The sequence below is a fragment of the Dipodomys spectabilis genome, unplaced genomic scaffold, assembly GCF_019054845.1.
Source record: "Dipodomys spectabilis isolate Male_0828 unplaced genomic scaffold, ASM1905484v1 ptg000015l, whole genome shotgun sequence".
Lineage (NCBI taxonomy): Eukaryota > Metazoa > Chordata > Mammalia > Rodentia > Heteromyidae > Dipodomys > Dipodomys spectabilis.
This window is the reverse complement of record NW_024870692.1, coordinates 3,254,320-3,273,214: the sequence shown is the minus strand read 5'-3', so window position 1 is coordinate 3,273,214 and position 18,895 is coordinate 3,254,320. Positions and strand designations below refer to the sequence as shown.

Genomic DNA, 18,895 nt, shown 5'->3' with positions numbered 1-18,895 from the left:
ACCAGAGTTGAAGCCCCACAACCGACCAAAAAAAAAAAAAAAGTGTTTTATGCATGCCTGTCTAAACTGATTGGTCTACATAACATAAAGAATGTTAACTTAAATATAGATGTTGCATTTGAAGGGTTTTGAAGCTTGAAACCAAACAAGACAGAAATCTTTTTTTTTTTTGGGGGGGGGTGTCCAGTCGTGGGGCCTGAACTCTGGGCCTGGGCGCTGTCCCTCAGCTCTTCAGCTCAAGGCTAGTGCTCTACCACTTGAGCCACAGCACCACTTCCAGTTTTTTTCGTTTTGCTTATGTGGTACTGAGGAATTGAACCTAGGGCCTCATGCATACAAGGCAAGTGCTCTACCACTGAGCCACCTTCCCAGCCCTGAGACAGAAATCTTTGTAAGGCATTTCTGATAGTAGCTCATCATATAAAAGAGAAAAATCCATTTAATGAAACAAAGAATGGCTGTATAAGCACCAGGAAGCAAACTAGCTAGAATCAGGAGTGCCAGACTGGAACATGAGAATCTTTCATCTAAAAATAAAAGGGTGGTTGACTGCATAAAAATGTCAGTATAATACCCAAAATGTCAGTAAGATACCCACATACATGTAATAAGTTGGCCTTGAGGTAACAGGCATGCATATTTTCAGAAACACCTTGAATTAGAATCAGTGATAGAACAAATTTGAAAGGCCTTCATTTTCCAAATGAGTCATTAAATCAAAGAAACTTGACCATTTGCACCGTTTAAATCTTATTTACATAAAAAAGAAAAGAAATGCCTCCCAAAATTAAAAAAAAAAAAAAGAAGAAGAAGAAGTCCTGAAAGGACAGGCGAGAGGAACTGTGAAACAGTGCCTGCTCCTCTTCCATGATGGCTCCAAGCACAGCTATGTGAAATGTGAAATGTTTGTCATGTGAAAATGCAAACAAAGATGTTCTTTTGTGGATGTTAGTTCTCAAAAAGCAAGTATAATTTTTTTTTTTTTTTTTGGTCAGTCATGGGGCTTGAACTCTGGGCCTGAGTGCTGTCCCTCAGCTCTTCAGCTCAAGGCAAGCGCTCTACCACTTGAGCTACAGCGCCACTTCCGGTTTCCTGGTGGTTTATTGGAGATAAGAGTCTCACGGTCTCTCCTGCCCAGACTGGCTTTGAACCGCGATCCTCAGATCTCAGCCTCCTGAGTAGCTAGGATTACAGGCGTGAGCCACCAGCGCCCGGTTATAATTTTTGAATTAAAAAAGTACCTTACAATAGTCAAGTATCAGTTCACCTAAAATTGCTTTCCCCTAACTGCTGACATCAATTTTGTAATCCAGGCTGGCAACTCGTGATCATCTTTCCTCTATTTTTCTCTACAAAATATATACTTTACATATAGTATGGCATTGCCCAAAATTTTTAAAGTAGCTTGCTTGTATTAAAGTTCTAAGCTCTTAAGAATCTGACTTCAAGAAGTTTTTTTATTACTCAATAAATGTTTTGTAGCCAGGTGAGATATAATATACTGTACTCTCAGGTGTGGGAGTCTGAGACAGGCGATCACATGGTTAAGGCTACCTTATACTATCTATACTATCTAGTGAGCCTCTTAAACACCCAATAAATAAGTACATAGATTAAATGTTTGTTCATATAGTTGATTTTTTTCCCCTTCTACTGGTGCCTGACTATTCTTGCTTTTATAATGTCCTTAACTCCCTGCCTGAAAAACTATTATCCTTCCTCTACCTGTATGATTTTTATTCCCTTGGAGAATTAGTTTCAACCTCTCATTTTTTTTCCACAAAGCTACGCAGCTTGCCTAGCTTCTCTGCTATCGTTCTCTCCTCACAAATCTAAAGGTACTTTCATGTGGTCTTTCAGTCCTAATACTACTGATTAGAAAAAAGGAACATAATGTTCAAATGTGCTCTTCCTCTTTAGTTCTCTTTGAGGGACAGTCTAATTCATAGTAATGAGTGTATTTATAGTAGGAAGTAAAATATGTTATCATGATTGATCCTCAAGAGCCAATGAAGCTATAAAACTAAGAGGTAGGTGAGTTACTTTTACTATACTACTCTTACTTTTTCATTTCTAGTTATCTATCTCAAAACTTGAGCTATATAAAACAGGAAACAAGAACAAAATAAAAAATTGTAGTCAAGTTATTCACTGTCTAAACATCAAACTCTCATATACTTCTAAAATTGCTATCATTGGGGCTGGGGGTTTAGCCCAGCGGAAGGGCGCCCGCCTGGTGCACGCAAGGCTCTGGGTTTGGTCCTCAGCCCTGGAAAAAAGAAAAAAGAAAAAAAAAACCCTTAAAATTGCTATCATTAAATGATTTTGAAACCTTCTACCTAAACCTATTTTGGGTGACAATCAGATTTCAGAGAAGCAAACTGATTTTTAGGCTGGTTTTTATTGACAGAGAGGATGGTGCCAATGTTAACTTGGACTATTTAAATCTGGACTTTGAAAAAAGTTTCTGATAGAAACTAAAGCAGCTCCTGGGAGGATGAACTAGAGCTGTAAATACCTAAAAAGAACAGTGGTTGCTGAATGCTTTAAAATGTTGTAGAGGCACATGACAGTGGTTTACATCTGTAATCCTAGCTACTCAAAAGGCTGAAATCTGAGAATCCAGGTTCAAAGCCTGCTGGGAACAGGAAAGTCCTTAAGTTTTAGTTCAAATTAAACACTTGAAACTGTGGCTCAAGTGGTAGAGCATCAGTCTTGGGGGAGCTTTTTTTAAAAAAAATATTTTTTTACTGAGATTAAGTGATTACATAAAATTCACAAATTTCACAGTATTGTGAGATAGTGATAGTTAAAGACACAAATGTGTTTGTGTCTTGTTCATAAGGCAAAGTATCATTATCATGTTCTATAATGTTTGTGAATTCTATGAGATTAGACAATACAACTATGTCTTCCACATTCGGTGATATGTACATTTCTTTCCTTTTGCTTAGTGTAAGCTGTTTTCTCTTTCCCTCTTATTCCCTCCCTCCCATCGCTGCCCTTGAGTTGCTTAGTTTATCAATGTTCAGTGCAGCTGATGGGCCAATCTGTTTTATGTTTTCCCCTGTTTCCTTCTGATTCTGTGTCCTCCTTCTAGCTTCTTGAGGGGAGATTTTAAGTGTCCACAGAATTTTGCTAATAATTTCATTAGCTCTTATTGATGAGCAAAACATTTATAAATATAAAAAGGTGGATAGGGCCTAACAGAGAACAGACTTCTCTACCACTCTTCCACCAGTAAGTGGAGAGGAAATGGGTTTCTTTCTTCATTTACTTAATCTGGTTATCTGGTTGACATATTTGGCTTTGCTTTAAAAAAAAAAAGTCTCTTTAGGGTAGTCACTGATAGATTTTTATAGTTGTTTTCAACTGCAAAACTGACTTGATGGTGTGAAGAACTCCAAAGAGTTATCTACTGGCAGATACATTAAAAAAAAAAAAAAAGAATACAAATCTCTAAAACAAAGCTTCAAGAAATAACTTTCTGGCTGGGCAGATAGATGGTGGCTCACAAATATAATTTTATAGCTACTAGGGATGATAAGATCAGAGGACTGTGGTTCAAAGACAGACCAGGCAGATAAGTCTTTGAGACTCCATCTTCAAATAACAAGCAAAAGCCAGGCTGGAGGCATGTCTCAAATGGCCGAGCCGAGCCTTGAGCTACCAGGCCAAGCAAAATACAACTTTCCTTTTCTTCAGCCCTGGTTGGCCTTTAACTTGAAATGTATCTCAGGCTGACCTCAAATTTATGATCCTTCTGCCTTAGCCTCCTCAGTGCTACAATTATAAGAAGGACCAACATGCTTAGCTAAAATCAGGAATTGGTTACTGGTTCCTAAAACCATACATTCTATGAACTCTGGAATTCTTTGGTAGAGGTTATGATGTGTTCAATGGCACAAGAGTCTCTTTTCGACACGGAGGAAGAAAAGCACTACTCTGTCTTCCTAGAGAAGTACAAACAGGGGTTGTCTTCTATTTCCCTCTCATATTGTCTAGCTTAGTAAGTTACTTGAGATTTCTTTTTAAAGACTTCTCCTGGGAGAAAATAAACTAAAAACAGGAGATTTTACAAAAAGAGACAACTGGGGAATGAAGGGCTTGCTCATGTTTACACAGTATTTTAAGAATAAAACAACAATAGACAAGGGTTAGGTGCAGTGTCATACACCTGCAATATCAGCTACTCAGAAGGTAGAGATTGGGAGGATCTTGGTTCCAGGCCAGATAGTCAAAGCAAACACCTTATCTCTACTGACAAGTTGGACTTGGTGGCACCGGACTGTGATCCCAGTTTGGAGGAGGCATATGTAGGAGGTCTATGGTCCAGGCTGGCCCAGGACAAAAAAAAAAAAAAATACAAGTCTCTCTCAGAAAAAATAGGAAAAAGAACCAAGGGCTACTGCCATGGCTCCAGTGGTAGAATGCCTACCTAGCAAACATGAGGCCTTGAGTTAAATCCCCTGACAGCACCTCCCCCCAAAGAAAAGAACAGTAAAATAAACTAGAATTACAAAACGAGGTAGTTTGTGCCTAAAGTATAGCAGAGTAATAATTATTTTCCTTTTCTGAAACTGTGCACTTGGTAGATGTTTCCTGAATAATCAATGATGCTACAACTTGTTTAGAGAGAATTCTATTAAAATTTTTTTAAATTAAATATAATTTTAAAAAATTATGTTGGACTGGGAAGGTGGCTCAGTGGTAGAACGCTTGCCTTGCCTGCCTGAGGCCTGGGTTCGATTCCTCAGCACCACATAAGCAAAAAGAAAAAAGCCGGCAGTGGCACTGTGGCTCAAGTGATAGAGCACTAGCCTTGAGCTGAAGAGCTGAGGGACAGCGCCCAGGCCCAGAGTTCAGGCCCCACAACCAGACCCAAAAAATAAATAAATGAATAAATTATGTTTAACTTGTTAAAAGTTTTTAAAATTATCTTTAAATAGTTGTACAAGAGTTTCCATTTAGCAAAGCAGTTTATGAATATCTCGATCAGTCACCGTTTTCAACACAACATGAGATTCTATACTTAGTAGTATAGTAAAATTTACCAAACACTGTATCTGTCACTGAGCAAAGAATGCAAGATGCAAAACTAAATCAGATATAGTTTCTTCCCTCATCATAAGGAAGATGAATATATGAACAAAAAACTAAGAACTTTAATAAAAATATACATAAAGTATCATGGAAAGAATATCTTATTCCCATGGGTGTCTAAAAGTCTTCAGGAAAGAATTAATACCTATGCTGATGTTAAAAGGAAAAAAGCAAGCAAAGCAAATATTCATGTACATAAGGTATGAAAACTGTGTTAAGCATACCAAGTAGTCCAGTTCTAACTACACCACCCTAAATGATGTGTTTGGGTACAAAGTTAGTGAAGAAAGCAATCTAGTTTATATAAATCACTTCTGAAAACAAACCCTCTCTTAATATAGAAATACAAAATAATATTAAACCTCTAGAAAAAGATTGTATGTATCTTTTCTTTTCTTCTCTTTTTGGCAGTACTGGGGATTAAACCTAGTACGTGGAACATGCTAGGCAAGCACTCTACTTCTGAACCCTTCAAACAGTTTTGAAATCCCACTGAGATAATGGAAATCAAAGTTTTAAGTGTTTTAGGCTCAGGAAGGATACTTAAAAAATAGTACAAATCTTTACTAGAGAGGAGGAGGAGGTCAGAAAGCAACAGAACTAAGAGTTTAAGACAACTCTAGCCAGAGCAGGATAGAGATGCAAAGTTTACCACTTAAAAGACAATTGTGTTGGGGCTGGGAAGGTGGCTCAGTGGTAGAGCACTTGCCTTGCATACATGAGATCCTGGGTTCGATTCCTCAACACCACATAAGCAAAAAGAAAAAAGCTGGAAGTGGTGCTGTGGCTCAAGTGGTAGAATGCTAGCCTTGAACTGAAGAACTGAGGGACAGCGCCCAGGCCCAAAGTTCAGGCCCTATGACCGGACTCAAAAATAAATAAATAAATAAATAAAAGACAACTGTGGGAAACAGGAAATATTATAAAACTAGGGTCTTTCAATTGCCCTCAGGAACTTGCTGGGTCTCAAATATCCAGTCTCTAAGACTAGGTATTTTCCACAGTTCCTTCTTTGAATTGCTACTGTATAAACAAATCAGAAACTAAAATTAAATCACTAGAAGAAACAGACCAAGGGTATACAAGATGACTGCATACTCCATATTTTAATATTTCGTTAGAGATTATCTTTGCTGATACAAGACCTTTGCGTTTTTTCCTCTGGGGTTTTGTGAAAAAGTCCTGATGCCCTAGAGTAGTGGTATGATCAAAGTGTGATCTCAGAACCCCAAGGAGTCCCTGAGAATCTTTAAGGTCCATGTGGTTCTTTTTCCTACGTACCTATTTGTGTGAGGCTGGATTTTCTTCATATACTTCAACTAAAATCATGTAAGACTCAATGCAGAAGCAGATACGAGAATCCAGTGTCTTGTGTTAGGTAGACAGTAGAGAGATTTCAAAATCGTAACATGATACCACTCTTCTCACTACAAAATATAGTTGTTCTTTGTTTTTGAAAAATACAGTTAATCGTATCGTTTACCTTATTAAGTAATGAGTTTAATACTTTTTTTTTTAATGAACAGGGCTAGGGGTATAGCTTAGTGGTAGGGCACTTTTCTACCATGTATGTAGCTATATACTTGGGCTAGATCCCCAGAATCACAAAGGAAAAAACAAAATTGAATATCTAAACTATTTCTCAGCTTTTTAATACAGTAAATACTTATAGCTGTAAGCCATACAAGGTAAACTGTTTGGGATCACTATTGAGTTCTGAAATCACCAAGTTTGAAAACTGCTGCCTTAGAGTGTCCATAGTAAATATACCACAATCTCACTTTTACATAGGTGGGAGAAAAGAAAAATAGTCACAGAAAAATTTTTCTTATTTTGGACTTCAGATGAAAAACTATAAAAACCATAAAAACTACACAGCCTAGCCAGGCGCTGGTGGCTCATGCCTGTAATCCTAGCTACTCAGGAGGCTGAGATCTGAGGATCTCGGTTCAAAGCCAGCCTGGGCAGGAAAGACCGAGACTCCTATCTCCAATAAACCACCAGAAAACTGGAAGTGGTGCTGTAGCTCAAGTGGTAGAGCGCTCACCTTGAGCTGAAGAGCTGAGGGACAGTACCCAGGCGCAGAGTTCAGGCCCCACAACCGACAAAAAAAACAAAAACAAAAACCTACACAGCCTGTCCTATAGCAGGTGCTCATTGAAAAAAATCATTCCAATAGATTAAGAACAAGGTGGCTTTAAGTGGTGGTTAGATTAAACCATACTTAATAAGCTTCAGGGTAAGTTATTTATGGTACTGAAAATCTTATTTTACTTCATATATACTTTAGACATTCGATTATTTTTCTTAAAAAGTTTCTGGAACATTTCCATTTAGACATCATAATGTATACCCCCTTAGATTAAAAATACTGGTTTCTAATACCTTGGAGAAGAACCACATAAGTTAAAAAAAAATCCAAAAAACAACAATCTTCTCTCCTACATTTTATTTCATGGCTGTAGGGTTTAGTACCTAAAAAAGTTGTAGTAGGAGAAAAAAAAAAACACTAAAAACAAGCATCCAAGGTACTTTCATTGTGGTCATATAGTATTATTTTTGCTATACTTACTGTATCCCATATCTGAAGTTTTATCTGTTTCCCATCAATGGTTATCATTCGAGCACCAAACTCCACACCTAAATAGGACAGAAAATGATGTGTTACAAGATATTTGGAATATATTTCACATTCAAGGATTAAAGCACAGAATGTTTATTTCCAGAATATGGTATGCTACATGATATACAGATCAATTTGGAAAAATATTAACTGCTATCCTTAAAAACTAAGTTAAGCAGAGGTACTAATAAAACTTAAGCTAGAAATATTTTTAAAATATTATAATAAATATAATAGATATCTATTGACTGTGGTCTTCACTAGCAAGGCTTAAATTACTTCAAATTTTCAGTAGTGAATGATGGAATAATTTTCTGTACATGTTTTTCAATACGTATGTCAATCATTACCGGAGGACTGCAGATTAAAGGAATATAGACTTTACACTTACAAGCTTCTTTCTTTTCTTTTTTGCTTTTTACTTGTATTTAACATTTCTTTAGAAAATACTCATTTAATTATGAAAACAGGAGAAGATCAGAAGTCAAGATGGCAAGGCACATGGTCCCTAGAGATGTCAGTAACCCAGGGAGAACACTACTCCTAGTTCTCAGAAAAAGGACATACTGCCCTATGTCAAATTTTCTTTTAGTTAACTGGACGTGGTGGTTCACTATAAAGTACTGTTATGTCAGTACTTCATAGGCTGAAGCAGGAGGATCCCCTGTTTGAGGCCAGACTAAACTACATAGTTAAACCCTATCTCAAAAAGAAAACAAATCCAGCCAGTGGCTCATGCCTATAATCCTAGCTACTCAGGAGGCTAAGATGTGAGGATCATGGTTCAAAGCCAGCCCAGGCAGAAAAATCCATGAGACTCGTATCTCCAATTAACCAACAGTGGCGCTGTGGCTAAACTGGTAGAGAACTTGCCTTGACCTGAGAGACAGAGCCCAAGCCCACAGTTCAAGCCCCATGAGCGGTAAAAATAAAGAAAGAAAGAAAGAAAGAAAGAAAAAAGAAAAAGAAAACAAATCCATCTCAACCTTTCCTATAATTCCTTCCACTATGATTAGACATGTAAGAAAGGTGATCTGTCTGTCCACAAAATAAAATTCTACATTTTAATGCTTATTCCATCCTAGACCACACTCAGTGCCAATAAGCTGATGACGACAGTCATGTTTCTGAGGCTTAGAAACAGGAAATCTAGAGAAGAGTGATTCAGTAGTCATGATGTATTAGAAAGAAAAATGCAAAAATATAATTTGTCACATAAAACTATTTACAGTGTTTAATATATTCACATCTAAGGCCATAGGGTAGGGACACACATGAAAATACCACTAATAACATGACAATGAAATACCTGAGGGGAAAAACTGGCTAAATGTGGTACAAAATTTTTTATTATTATAAAGGTGATATACAGAAGGGTTACAGTTACATAAGTCAGGTAAAGAGTACATTTCTTGCCGGGCGCTGGTGGCTCACGCCTGTAATCCTAGCTACTCAGGAGGCTGAGATCTGAGGATAGAGGTTCAAAGCCAGCCCGGGCAGGAGAGACCGTGAGACTCCTATCTCCAATAAACCACCAGAAAACTGGAAGTGGTGCTGTAGCTCAAGTGGTAGAGCGCTTGCCTTGAGCTGAAGAGCTGAGGGACAGTGGCCAGGCCCAGAGTTCAAGCCCCATGGCCGACCAAAAAAAAAAAAAAAAAAGAGTACATTTCTTGGGCTGGGAAGGTGGCTCACGGTTAAGAGTGCTTGCCTTGCATGCATGAAGCCCTGGGTTCAATTCCTCAGTACCACATAAGCGGAAAAAGCTAGAAGTGGAGCTGTGGCTCAAGTGGTAGAGCACTAGTCTTGAGCTGAAGAGTTGAGGGACAGCACCCAGGCCCAGAGTTCAGGCCCCACAACCAACCAAAAAAAAAAAAAAAAGAGTACATTTCTTGCTGGGTCCTGGTACCTCACGCTTGTAATCCTAGCTACTCAAGTGTCTGAGATCTGAAAACTGTGGTTCAAAGTTAGCAGGGCAGAAAACCCATGAGACTCTTATCTCTAATGAAGCACCAGAAAATGGGAAGTGGAGCTGTGGCTGGAAGTGGTAGAGCGCTACTTTTGAGGAAAAGAGCTCAGGGACAGTGCCCAGGCTGAGTTCAAGCCCCACAGTTGACTAACAAAAAAAAAGAAAGAAAGAGGGGAAAAAAAAGAATACATTTCTTTTTGGTCAATGTCATCACTTCACTGGCTCTCTCCCAATTCTCTCCCACCCATCGCCATCCACAAGTTACATAGTTCATTTTCAACATGGCATTCATTGAGTACCACTGCTGCATTTGTTTACCTTGTCCCTCCATTTCTGTGCTCCCCTTCACTCCCAAAGACACATAAACAAATAGGACAAAAAGAAAACAAAAATAGCAAAAAAGAGAAAAACCTCTTGTCTTCAATTTCTTGAGTTCGTTTTCATAAATATTATTTTGTATGGTCAGATGCACATAGGCATTGTGCCTTTCTGTTCTTCTCTTAAAGAGACTATCCTCGGGCTGGGAAGGTGGCTCAGTGGTAGAGCGCTTGCCTTGCATGCATGAGGCCCTGGGTTCGATTCCTCAGCACCACATAAGAAAAAAGCCGGAAGTGGCGCTGTGGCTCAAGTGGTAGAGCGCTAGCCTTGAGCTGAAGAGCTGAGGGACAGCGCCCAGGCCCAGAGTTCAGGCCCCACGACCGGGCCAAAAAAAAAAAAGAGAGACTATCCTCCCTTGGTCTCGCTGTGTACGCACAAAAGTTTTTTAAATAATACAAGGAAAGAATAAACAAAATTGTATGTGCCAACAAGATATCTAACACAGAAGCCTTTTCATAAACCCATTCCTTCTACTTACAAAAGAAAAGGAAAGGAGGAAGAGGGCAGGGAAAGGAGAGGTGACTTTTAACCATAATCCAAAAATTATCTACACTGCTCAGTGGGCTTCAAGACTTCTTCAATGCATAGTCAAATTTGACCCAAGAATGCCACTGATAACAAAGGTGGGTGCGCAAAACAATGTGGGCAAGCAGATGACCCCTGTGGAACTGACATCATCAGGAGACAATCACTGACTGATGACCATTCAATTCTAGCAGATGGAAGAGTTAATAAAACTTCTCCTGCTATTTCAAGCTCCTGCTTCCTGACCTCTAAAAAGAACTTTGCTTCTGCCTATAATTAAGGCCAAATCTTCCCTCTCCTGCAGGCTCTAAATACTACTCTAGATATACTAATGCATTTCCTTTTGCTTATACTCATTCCTGAATACACTCAGTCTTTTGTCATATCCTTATAGTAAAACTACAGGTCAAATCCAACAACTCAACATGGCTGGAGGAAAACACAGGGTTATGTTAACTAGTCTCATTTTAAATTTATGGATACTAGCTTGAAGTGAACCTTTAGTGCTGCCTAAGAATTATTTGAGATGGAATGCATTTACATTCCATTTGTTCATGAAACTACACTGTACCTTCTCTTGTTTTTGGTCAGTCGTGGGGGCTGAACTCTGGGCCTGGACGCTGTCCCTCAGCTCTTCAGCTCAAGGCTAGCACTCTACCACTTGAGCCACAGAGCCACTTCTGGCATCTTTTCTGCTTATGTGGTACTGAGGTATCGAACCCAGGGCCTCATGCATATGAGACAAGCACTCTGAGCCAACTTCCCAGCCCCCTTTCTTATTTTTTTAAGTATGCAGTACTTTCCTTATTTTTACTCTTAGTTGATAACCATGGTTTTTGTTTAACTAAGAACCAGAGGAGAGGCAGAAGAGTTCTTTCTTAGGTTCTACCTGTGAAAGACCTAACCAGGCTCAAGATGCCACTTTAGCAGTTCTTTTTTTCTCTGGCCATAGTTTATTTTTCCATTTTGATGGTTATTCCATTATTCCAACTTCTTTTCCAGCTTCTAACCTTTTCTCTCATTTTACAAGATTCCTTACAAAGAACTGTCCATATTTTCTATTCCAGTTTCTCTCCATCTACTCTTTCTTGAATCTATTCTAGTTAATCCCTTACCTAAGATGGACATATCAAACTACATATTCGGCATCTCTCCTCTCTGTTTAGTAAGCATCTCAAACTTATATGTCCCAAGTAGCTCCCCTACCGATATTCTAAAGTATCCATTTTTCTCCACTTTTGCTTTTCATTCAGCTTATTATAGTGTTTATAATATTTGTGAATCAGAAAGACAAAAAAATTGTTGTCTTATTATCTTTACGTGTTAGGGAATAAGTAAAAGAGAAAGGGAGAATGCAGACAGAGAAGAATTGTAAGTTTAGGAGTCAGTGGTTTATAAACAGAGTAAGGAATTGATCATTATAGTAAAAAGAAGCTTAAGGACAGACATTACCCACTATTACTGATTTGGTAACCACGTTGTACAAAGTGACTCTGAACTCATAGCCAAAGCTGACAAAATAAGGGGTGAGTGGGCCTGAACCAACTTGAAGCAATGAACTTCTTGTCCAGGGAACTTGGAATTGGGTTAAGAGAATTTCTGCTATTCTGAAAGGCATATGAACTTTGGAGTTACTGATAATGATCACTGTCCATCATAGAGAGGGAAACCAAAAACACTGGTTAATAAGGAGAGAGAACTCAAGGAGAGATGAGGAAAGAATGAGATAACAGGAAAGAATATAAGATTAAGGAAGAACTTATTGTTTCCTCCTTAAGAGCTACAAGCTCTAGTTCCAGGCTAATTTAACTGTCTCCCTCTTTCCTCAGTTTCTGTGAGACACAAATAAATCAATAAGTAATAAACTCTCCTTTTCCTTAAAATGAGTTAGGTGGATATTATTTATTTAGATGAGGGGAGGGAGGAGATATATCAGAGTATAATCAGAAAACAAGAAACCAAACTTAAATATTTAAGTACTAAGGGAATTTAATAGAAATGCTATAATAAAGGAAGAGCCAAGAAATTCAGAAAAGAGTTGGGGAGAAAGCCCAGAGATTAGCTATAGTAGGAAGCTGCTACCACACAGAGGTTGGGAGGAGAAATTGGTGTTATTTGAACTTAGGAAACCATCAGTGGGACCTGCTAGGCAAGAGGCTGGAACTACAGTAATAGAAAATCTGCAGTCAACTTAGGATGACAATAATAGAGAAAGATGCCCAGCTTTTCTTTTCTTGAAGCTTTCTATTTCCGAGTGTCTGCTCCCAGGCAGCTGGCAGCTACATGGGTTACAGTTTTCCTAGTAACTGTCTTCAGTCTATTCCCTCATCTCTCTCAAGTACAGCTTATGCCAATTTCCAACAGCAGACGTAGGCCCATCCTCTGCATTGGGTGTGCCACAGGATGGCAAATATATACATTTCAATGAAAAGGAAGAACACTTTAATTTCATATTCTACATTAAAAACATGAGTTTTGTTAGCTGTCTTAGGATTTTGTGTTGTCTAATGTGGTTGCAAAGGTTTCGAATCTATCGAGCAAAGAGTAGACCCTACACACGAAAAGTAAAGTTAGGAGGACCCGTATGAAACACTACTGTCTGTTTTAACCATCATTACTATACATATTTATTTGAAACTTTCAAAATGAAAATTTATCTTCTTATTGACATTAGTTGTTAAAGATTTCAATATACTCATGAAGTACATGTGGTTGGTTGAAATTATTGATATGATAATCTTATTCATGAGTTCCATCTTTGATTTTCTGTTTTTTGGGGTTTTTTTTTTGTCGGTTGTGGGTCTTGAACTCTGGGCCTTGGCGCTTGTCCCTCAGCTCTTCAGCTCAAGGCAAGCACTCTACCACTTGAGCCACAGCGCCATTTCTGGTTTTCTGAGTGGTTTATTGGAGATAAGAGTCTCACAGGCTTTCCTGCTCCAGTTGGCTTTGAACAATGATCCTCAAATCTCAGCCTCCTGCGTAGCTAGGATTACAGGCGTGAGCCACCAGTGCCCCAGCTATATCTTTGATTTTCTATTTTTAAAATACATAGGATATGAGAATCAACATGCCATAAATCTAATAAATTCAACAGAAAATAAGCAGTCAGTAACTGAAAAGTCATTAAACATAAGATTATGTTTTTCTTTTCTTTCTTTCTTTTTATTTTTGTATATTCACCTGAATAGTCAGGGAACTTCCACTTATTTTATTTAGGTTTTCATTTTTTTCAAATTCCAACCACAAAAAGCTAAATACAATTGGAAACTAGTTACACACTAGTTTTACTCCAAAGGAGTCGGTCATGGGTCATGGGTGCTGTCCCTGAGCTCTTCAGCTCAAGGCTAGCACTTTAGCACTTGAGCCACACACAGCACCACTTTCATTTTTTTCTGTTTATGTGGTGCTGAGGAATCGAACCCAGGGCTTCATGCATGCAAAGCAAATACTCTACCACTGAGACACCTTCCCAGTCCCATGTTTTTCTTGATATTTGACAAATCCCTAGTTGTTAAAAGTCTATGGTATAGAAAAATCTTCACTTACATTCCTTACCTTTCAGGATATAAATGTAAGTTTTAAACAAACAGAACAATTACAAAAACCTGTTAGATTTTCACTCAATTTTTAAAATTTTTCATTGTTATTAAAAGGTGATGTACAAAGGGGTTACAGTTGTATAAATCAGGTAGAGTACATTTCTTTTTAAACAATGTCACCCCTTCCTTGCTCTCTCCCAATTTTTCCCTTCCATCTCCATCCACAAGTTGTATAGTTTACTTTCAATGTATTGTCTAATGAGTACCACTCATTTCAATTTTATACCTTTGTATGTTAACAAAAGTAGGCAGTATCACTATTCTAAATAGTAACAGCTATTACTTACTGGGTATTTCTTAGAGTAACTATCTTATTTATTCTTCACAATTACCTGATGATAGTTTTTCTTAGTTAATAATTATAGGTAACCTACAGCATTTATTAAGTGCCAGTACTTTACATTTAATATTCAGTTACTTATACTCACAATTATTTTGTGGGCTTGGCACTACTGTTATTGTACAGATAAAAAAAACAGAGATGGAGGAGTAAAGTGACCTGAACATATAGTTAGTAAGAACTTGATTCAATTTCCAATGAGCTGTTCCATAATCAATATTCTCATGATGTACCATGCTGTCTATCAATAGTTTCAGTACACATAGTGGCACATGCCCATAATCCCAGCCACTTGGAGGTGGAGGCAGTAGGACTATGAGTTCAAGACCAACCTGGACAAAGTTACCAAGACCCAACCCCAAAAACAAAATTAAAAATTTCAAAAGATTGGAAGTATGGCTCAAATGTAACTTGCTAATAAAGTTAGAACATTTGCCTATCATGCCTGAGGCCCTGGGTTCAATCCTCAGTAGGTTGCTGGAGAGAGGAGAGGAGTTTGCTTTGTTATTAATTAAAAACAACTGAAATCTTAAACAAAATTAGTGTCTGTTGTATTCTAACAACTTGTGAAAAGTTGGATAACATTTATTTTTATTACACTTTGTTTCTAAAGCTGGTGAAACACTGCACGCCTGTAATCCCTGCACTCAGGAGGCTGAGGCAGGAGGAATGAGTTTACAGAGCAAGACCTTGTGGGAGGGAATGGAGGATAGAGCAAGACTATATATTACTTATTTTTTAAAAAGAGACTAAATTCTGAATGAATGTAGTTTCACTGATTTTGGAATCAATATTAACAGAATAGATCCCCTAGTATACCAAAACTACTCTAAATTTTTCATGGTTTTCTCTTTCATAAAACTTACCAATTGTGAGGTCATGCACGGGCTGAAACCTCTTGTCTGTAAACTGTAGCAACAAGCATGATTTGCCTACACCTGGAAGAAAAAAAAACAGCATACAGTAAGGTCCAAAACTCACAGAAGTGAAGAATTATTTTACAAAGGCATATAAATAAGCAGCCAGAGTTCTGGTACTACTATTTTTCAGTGTCTAATTTTTTTTTTTACCATGTCTTTTTTACCTTTTCTTATTCACTCAGCATTTAATGTCAAAGTCAGATGTGACAGCTTAACCCCAGGTTAAGCTAGGAGTGATAGAGATTTAGATCTCTCCTAGTAGCCTCTACCACAGTATTTTCTCTGTAACAGTGAAAATATTTTAAAAATACCAAGTTCTCCTTCTTTCTTTTTTTTTTGGGGGGGGGGGGGGATCCAGTCGTGGGGCCTGAACTCTGGGCCTGGGCACTGTCCCTCAGCTCTTCTGCTCAAGGCTAGCGTAGCGCTCTACCAATTGAGCCACAGCACCACTTCTGGCTTTTTTCTTTTTGCGTATGTGGTGTTGAGGAACGAACCCAGGGCCTCATGCATGCAAGGCAAGCGCTCTATCATTGAGCCACCTTCCCAGCCCCAAGTTCTCCTTATAGTTTAGTTTATCACATATACCTACAGACAAGCCAGTAATGGTTTGGAGAAAAGTAGCATGCTTTTTTTTTCTTGCAAATTTATTTCATAAACAAAAGCAACCTTAATTTCATTTCTTTCCTCTACTAAATCTGACCTTATGAAGTTCATGGATAACTTCTAAATTCTAAAATTCAAAGGAAAAAGTGTTTATAATCACCTTATTTGACCTCTAAGGGCGTTAGATATTGAATACCTACTTTCAACGCAGGTCTACTAAGAAAAACTTCCTCATTCCTTCACTAGACTATGTTTAACTTAAAGTATCCTGCCTTTGTACAAAACACTAAAAACTTAAGACTCAAAGAGATAGTTGTAGCCCCCTCCCTCTTCCCCCTCTCCCCCCAGAGTGTGTGTGTGTGTGTGTGTGTGTGTGTGTGTGTGTGTGTGTGTGTGTGTGTGTGTGTGTGTGTGTGTGTGTGTGGAATTGAACCCAGGTGTGTTTGTGTGTGTGGAATTGAACCCAGGGCTTCACACATGCTAGGCAGGTGTTGTGTCACTTAACTACATTCCAAGGCCTCTGAAAGGAGGTCTTTGTGAAGTGACACTTAAACTAGGACGTTCAGTGAACTCAACAAGAAAAGGGACTATGAACATTTTACCCCTTGGGGTTAAGCACAGAGAAGATACTTGTAATTTTGCTGAATGATTTAACTTAGGATCAAACATTAAACATTGCTAAAAATGCCAATAATAACAAATTTAAAAAACTGTAAACATGATTTTGTTTTAGGAAATAGTTTTTTTTTTCAAAATTCTACTAATGTTTGTGAAGATTATGGAGCTGGGGGGGCTAAGGTTCAAACAGTAGTGCCTGCCCAGCAAATGTGAAGTACCAAGTTCAAATCTTAGTACCATAAAGGCAAAAAAAGTATTTTTTAAAACTCTTTTAATAGTCTTTCAGGTACAAGAAGACAAAAGGGTAGTTTTTCTAAGAGTGGGTATACAAGTATACAAAAGGAATTTGTTTTATATACTAAACAAATATATCCTATATACAAAATCAAAAATGAAAGGAAAATTACCATAAATTATCCATATGGTATAGAAAAAATTAGTTAGAAATCACAGATTTCGCTGGTAGTGCTGACGTACAATCCCAGTACTGGGGAAGACGAGGCAAGAGTCATGGGTTTGAGGTGGGCTTAAGGTGAACACAACAAAATAACAAAAACTTCTAAAACTTACTTCATTTGTGTCCACTCTCCTGCCTAATATCCTCCCAACCAATCCTTCACCCTACCAGAAACACAAGAAAACTAAATTCAGCTGTACCAATATTTTCTAACGCCTGGAAGTGTTACTCAATGGACCATACTAACAAGAACTTCAGAAACACACGTCTAATTCTTCCTTTTACTTATCACCAATCTCATCAGTTCTCTCTGAAATGCCTTCAAGAATTCCATGCCCTCCTTGTCTTCCTCCTTGGTGCTTCAGTCAATTAAATATTCAAGGGGCAAAGCTAAGCAGGCAATACATGGGTATACTGTATATTTCAGGAAGGATGTTCAGATCAGATACAAATTTGAGACTTCTCCACAAAGAGGTACACTTAAAGCCTCAGGAAGAAAGGAATGGGGGGGGGGGGAGATAAAGACAAATCACATGCTTGTTTTTTAACCACTGAAATTTTTTAAAAAAGCAATCTTTTTTTTTTTTTGGTCATTCATGGGACTTGAACTCTGGGCCTGGGCACTGTCCCTGAGCTCTTTAGTGCAATGCAAGTGCTCTAGTACTTGAGCCTCAGAGCCACTCCAGTTTTCTGGTGGTTTACTAGAGATAAGAGTCTCACAAATTTTCCTGCTCAGGCTAGCTGTGAACTGTGATCCTCAGATCTCAGCCTCCTGAGTAGCTAGGATTACAGGCGTAAGCCACTGGCACCTGGCTGTAAGCAATCATTTTGGACAAAGACTGACATAGTGTTTCAGAACCTTTTCTTTGGGCAGAAAACTAGGATTTAAACTTTTACAACAAACTTCTGAGAAGGACCTCTTTTCATTTTATTTTCATGGTGAAGCAAATCAAACCTCCGACCTATGCACATGCTCTACTATCAAGCTTCATTCCTAGGCCTAGGAATTATGTTCGCATTGCTACTCATTATGTGTCTAAGTCAAAAATGAAACTTAAAGGGGAAAAAAATCTAGTTTTCTTTTAAAAATTCTTGTGCAGGGATAAGATAAACTAATACCAAGTGTGAGCTGGGTGAATACATTTATCTCTACTCAATCTTTTAATCTGCACACAGACCAGACCTTTATAGATCCATTCTCTTCTCTCCATGCAAAGATATCCATGCTTGACTTTCCAACATCACAAATGCCTCCTACAGTCCCATGTGAAATAATTCCCATCCCAAATCACCTTCTAGTTTTCCATCATTATCACAAAACCCCAAACTTATGCTCAGACATCATACCTCTAGAGATTCTGGTTGAATTGTCAGCCCTAAATGGATAAACCACTTGGCCTGTTTACGTATCATTTTCAAAATAAGGATAATATCCAATCTCAGAGCTGTGAGAATTTATTCAGTTAACATACTTAAAACACATAGGAACTGTGTAAGAAATACTGCACAAATTCATGATAGTGTATACCTACTAATCCCAGCTCTACATGACTGAGAGCAGAGGCAGGAATGAAGCAAAATTCTGAGGCCAGATCTTGGCATAGTTAGTGAGACACAACCTTAAAATGAAATTAGAACCAAAAGGGTTGGAGATTAGAATGCTTGCAAATGCAAGTTACTGATTTAAGTTTTAGTAACTTAAAATCTTGAGCAAAAAGGCTCAGGGACAGTTGCCAGGCCCCAAGTTCAAATCCCTGAACACA

General features: G+C 38.1%; 1 protein-coding gene across 1 annotated transcript in view; it reads right to left on the bottom strand.

Annotated features, from left to right (window-relative positions):
* Positions 1–18,895, bottom strand: part of Rab2a (RAB2A, member RAS oncogene family) — an 81,106-nt gene that overhangs the window by 38,581 nt on the left and 23,630 nt on the right. Inside the window, exons 2-3 of the mRNA XM_042666006.1 lie at positions 15,401–15,472; positions 7,676–7,743 (exon numbers count right to left, since the gene is read on the bottom strand). Coding sequence (XP_042521940.1) covers positions 7,676–7,743; positions 15,401–15,472 — 140 coding nt within the window. The remainder of the gene's footprint in view (positions 1–7,675; positions 7,744–15,400; positions 15,473–18,895) is intronic.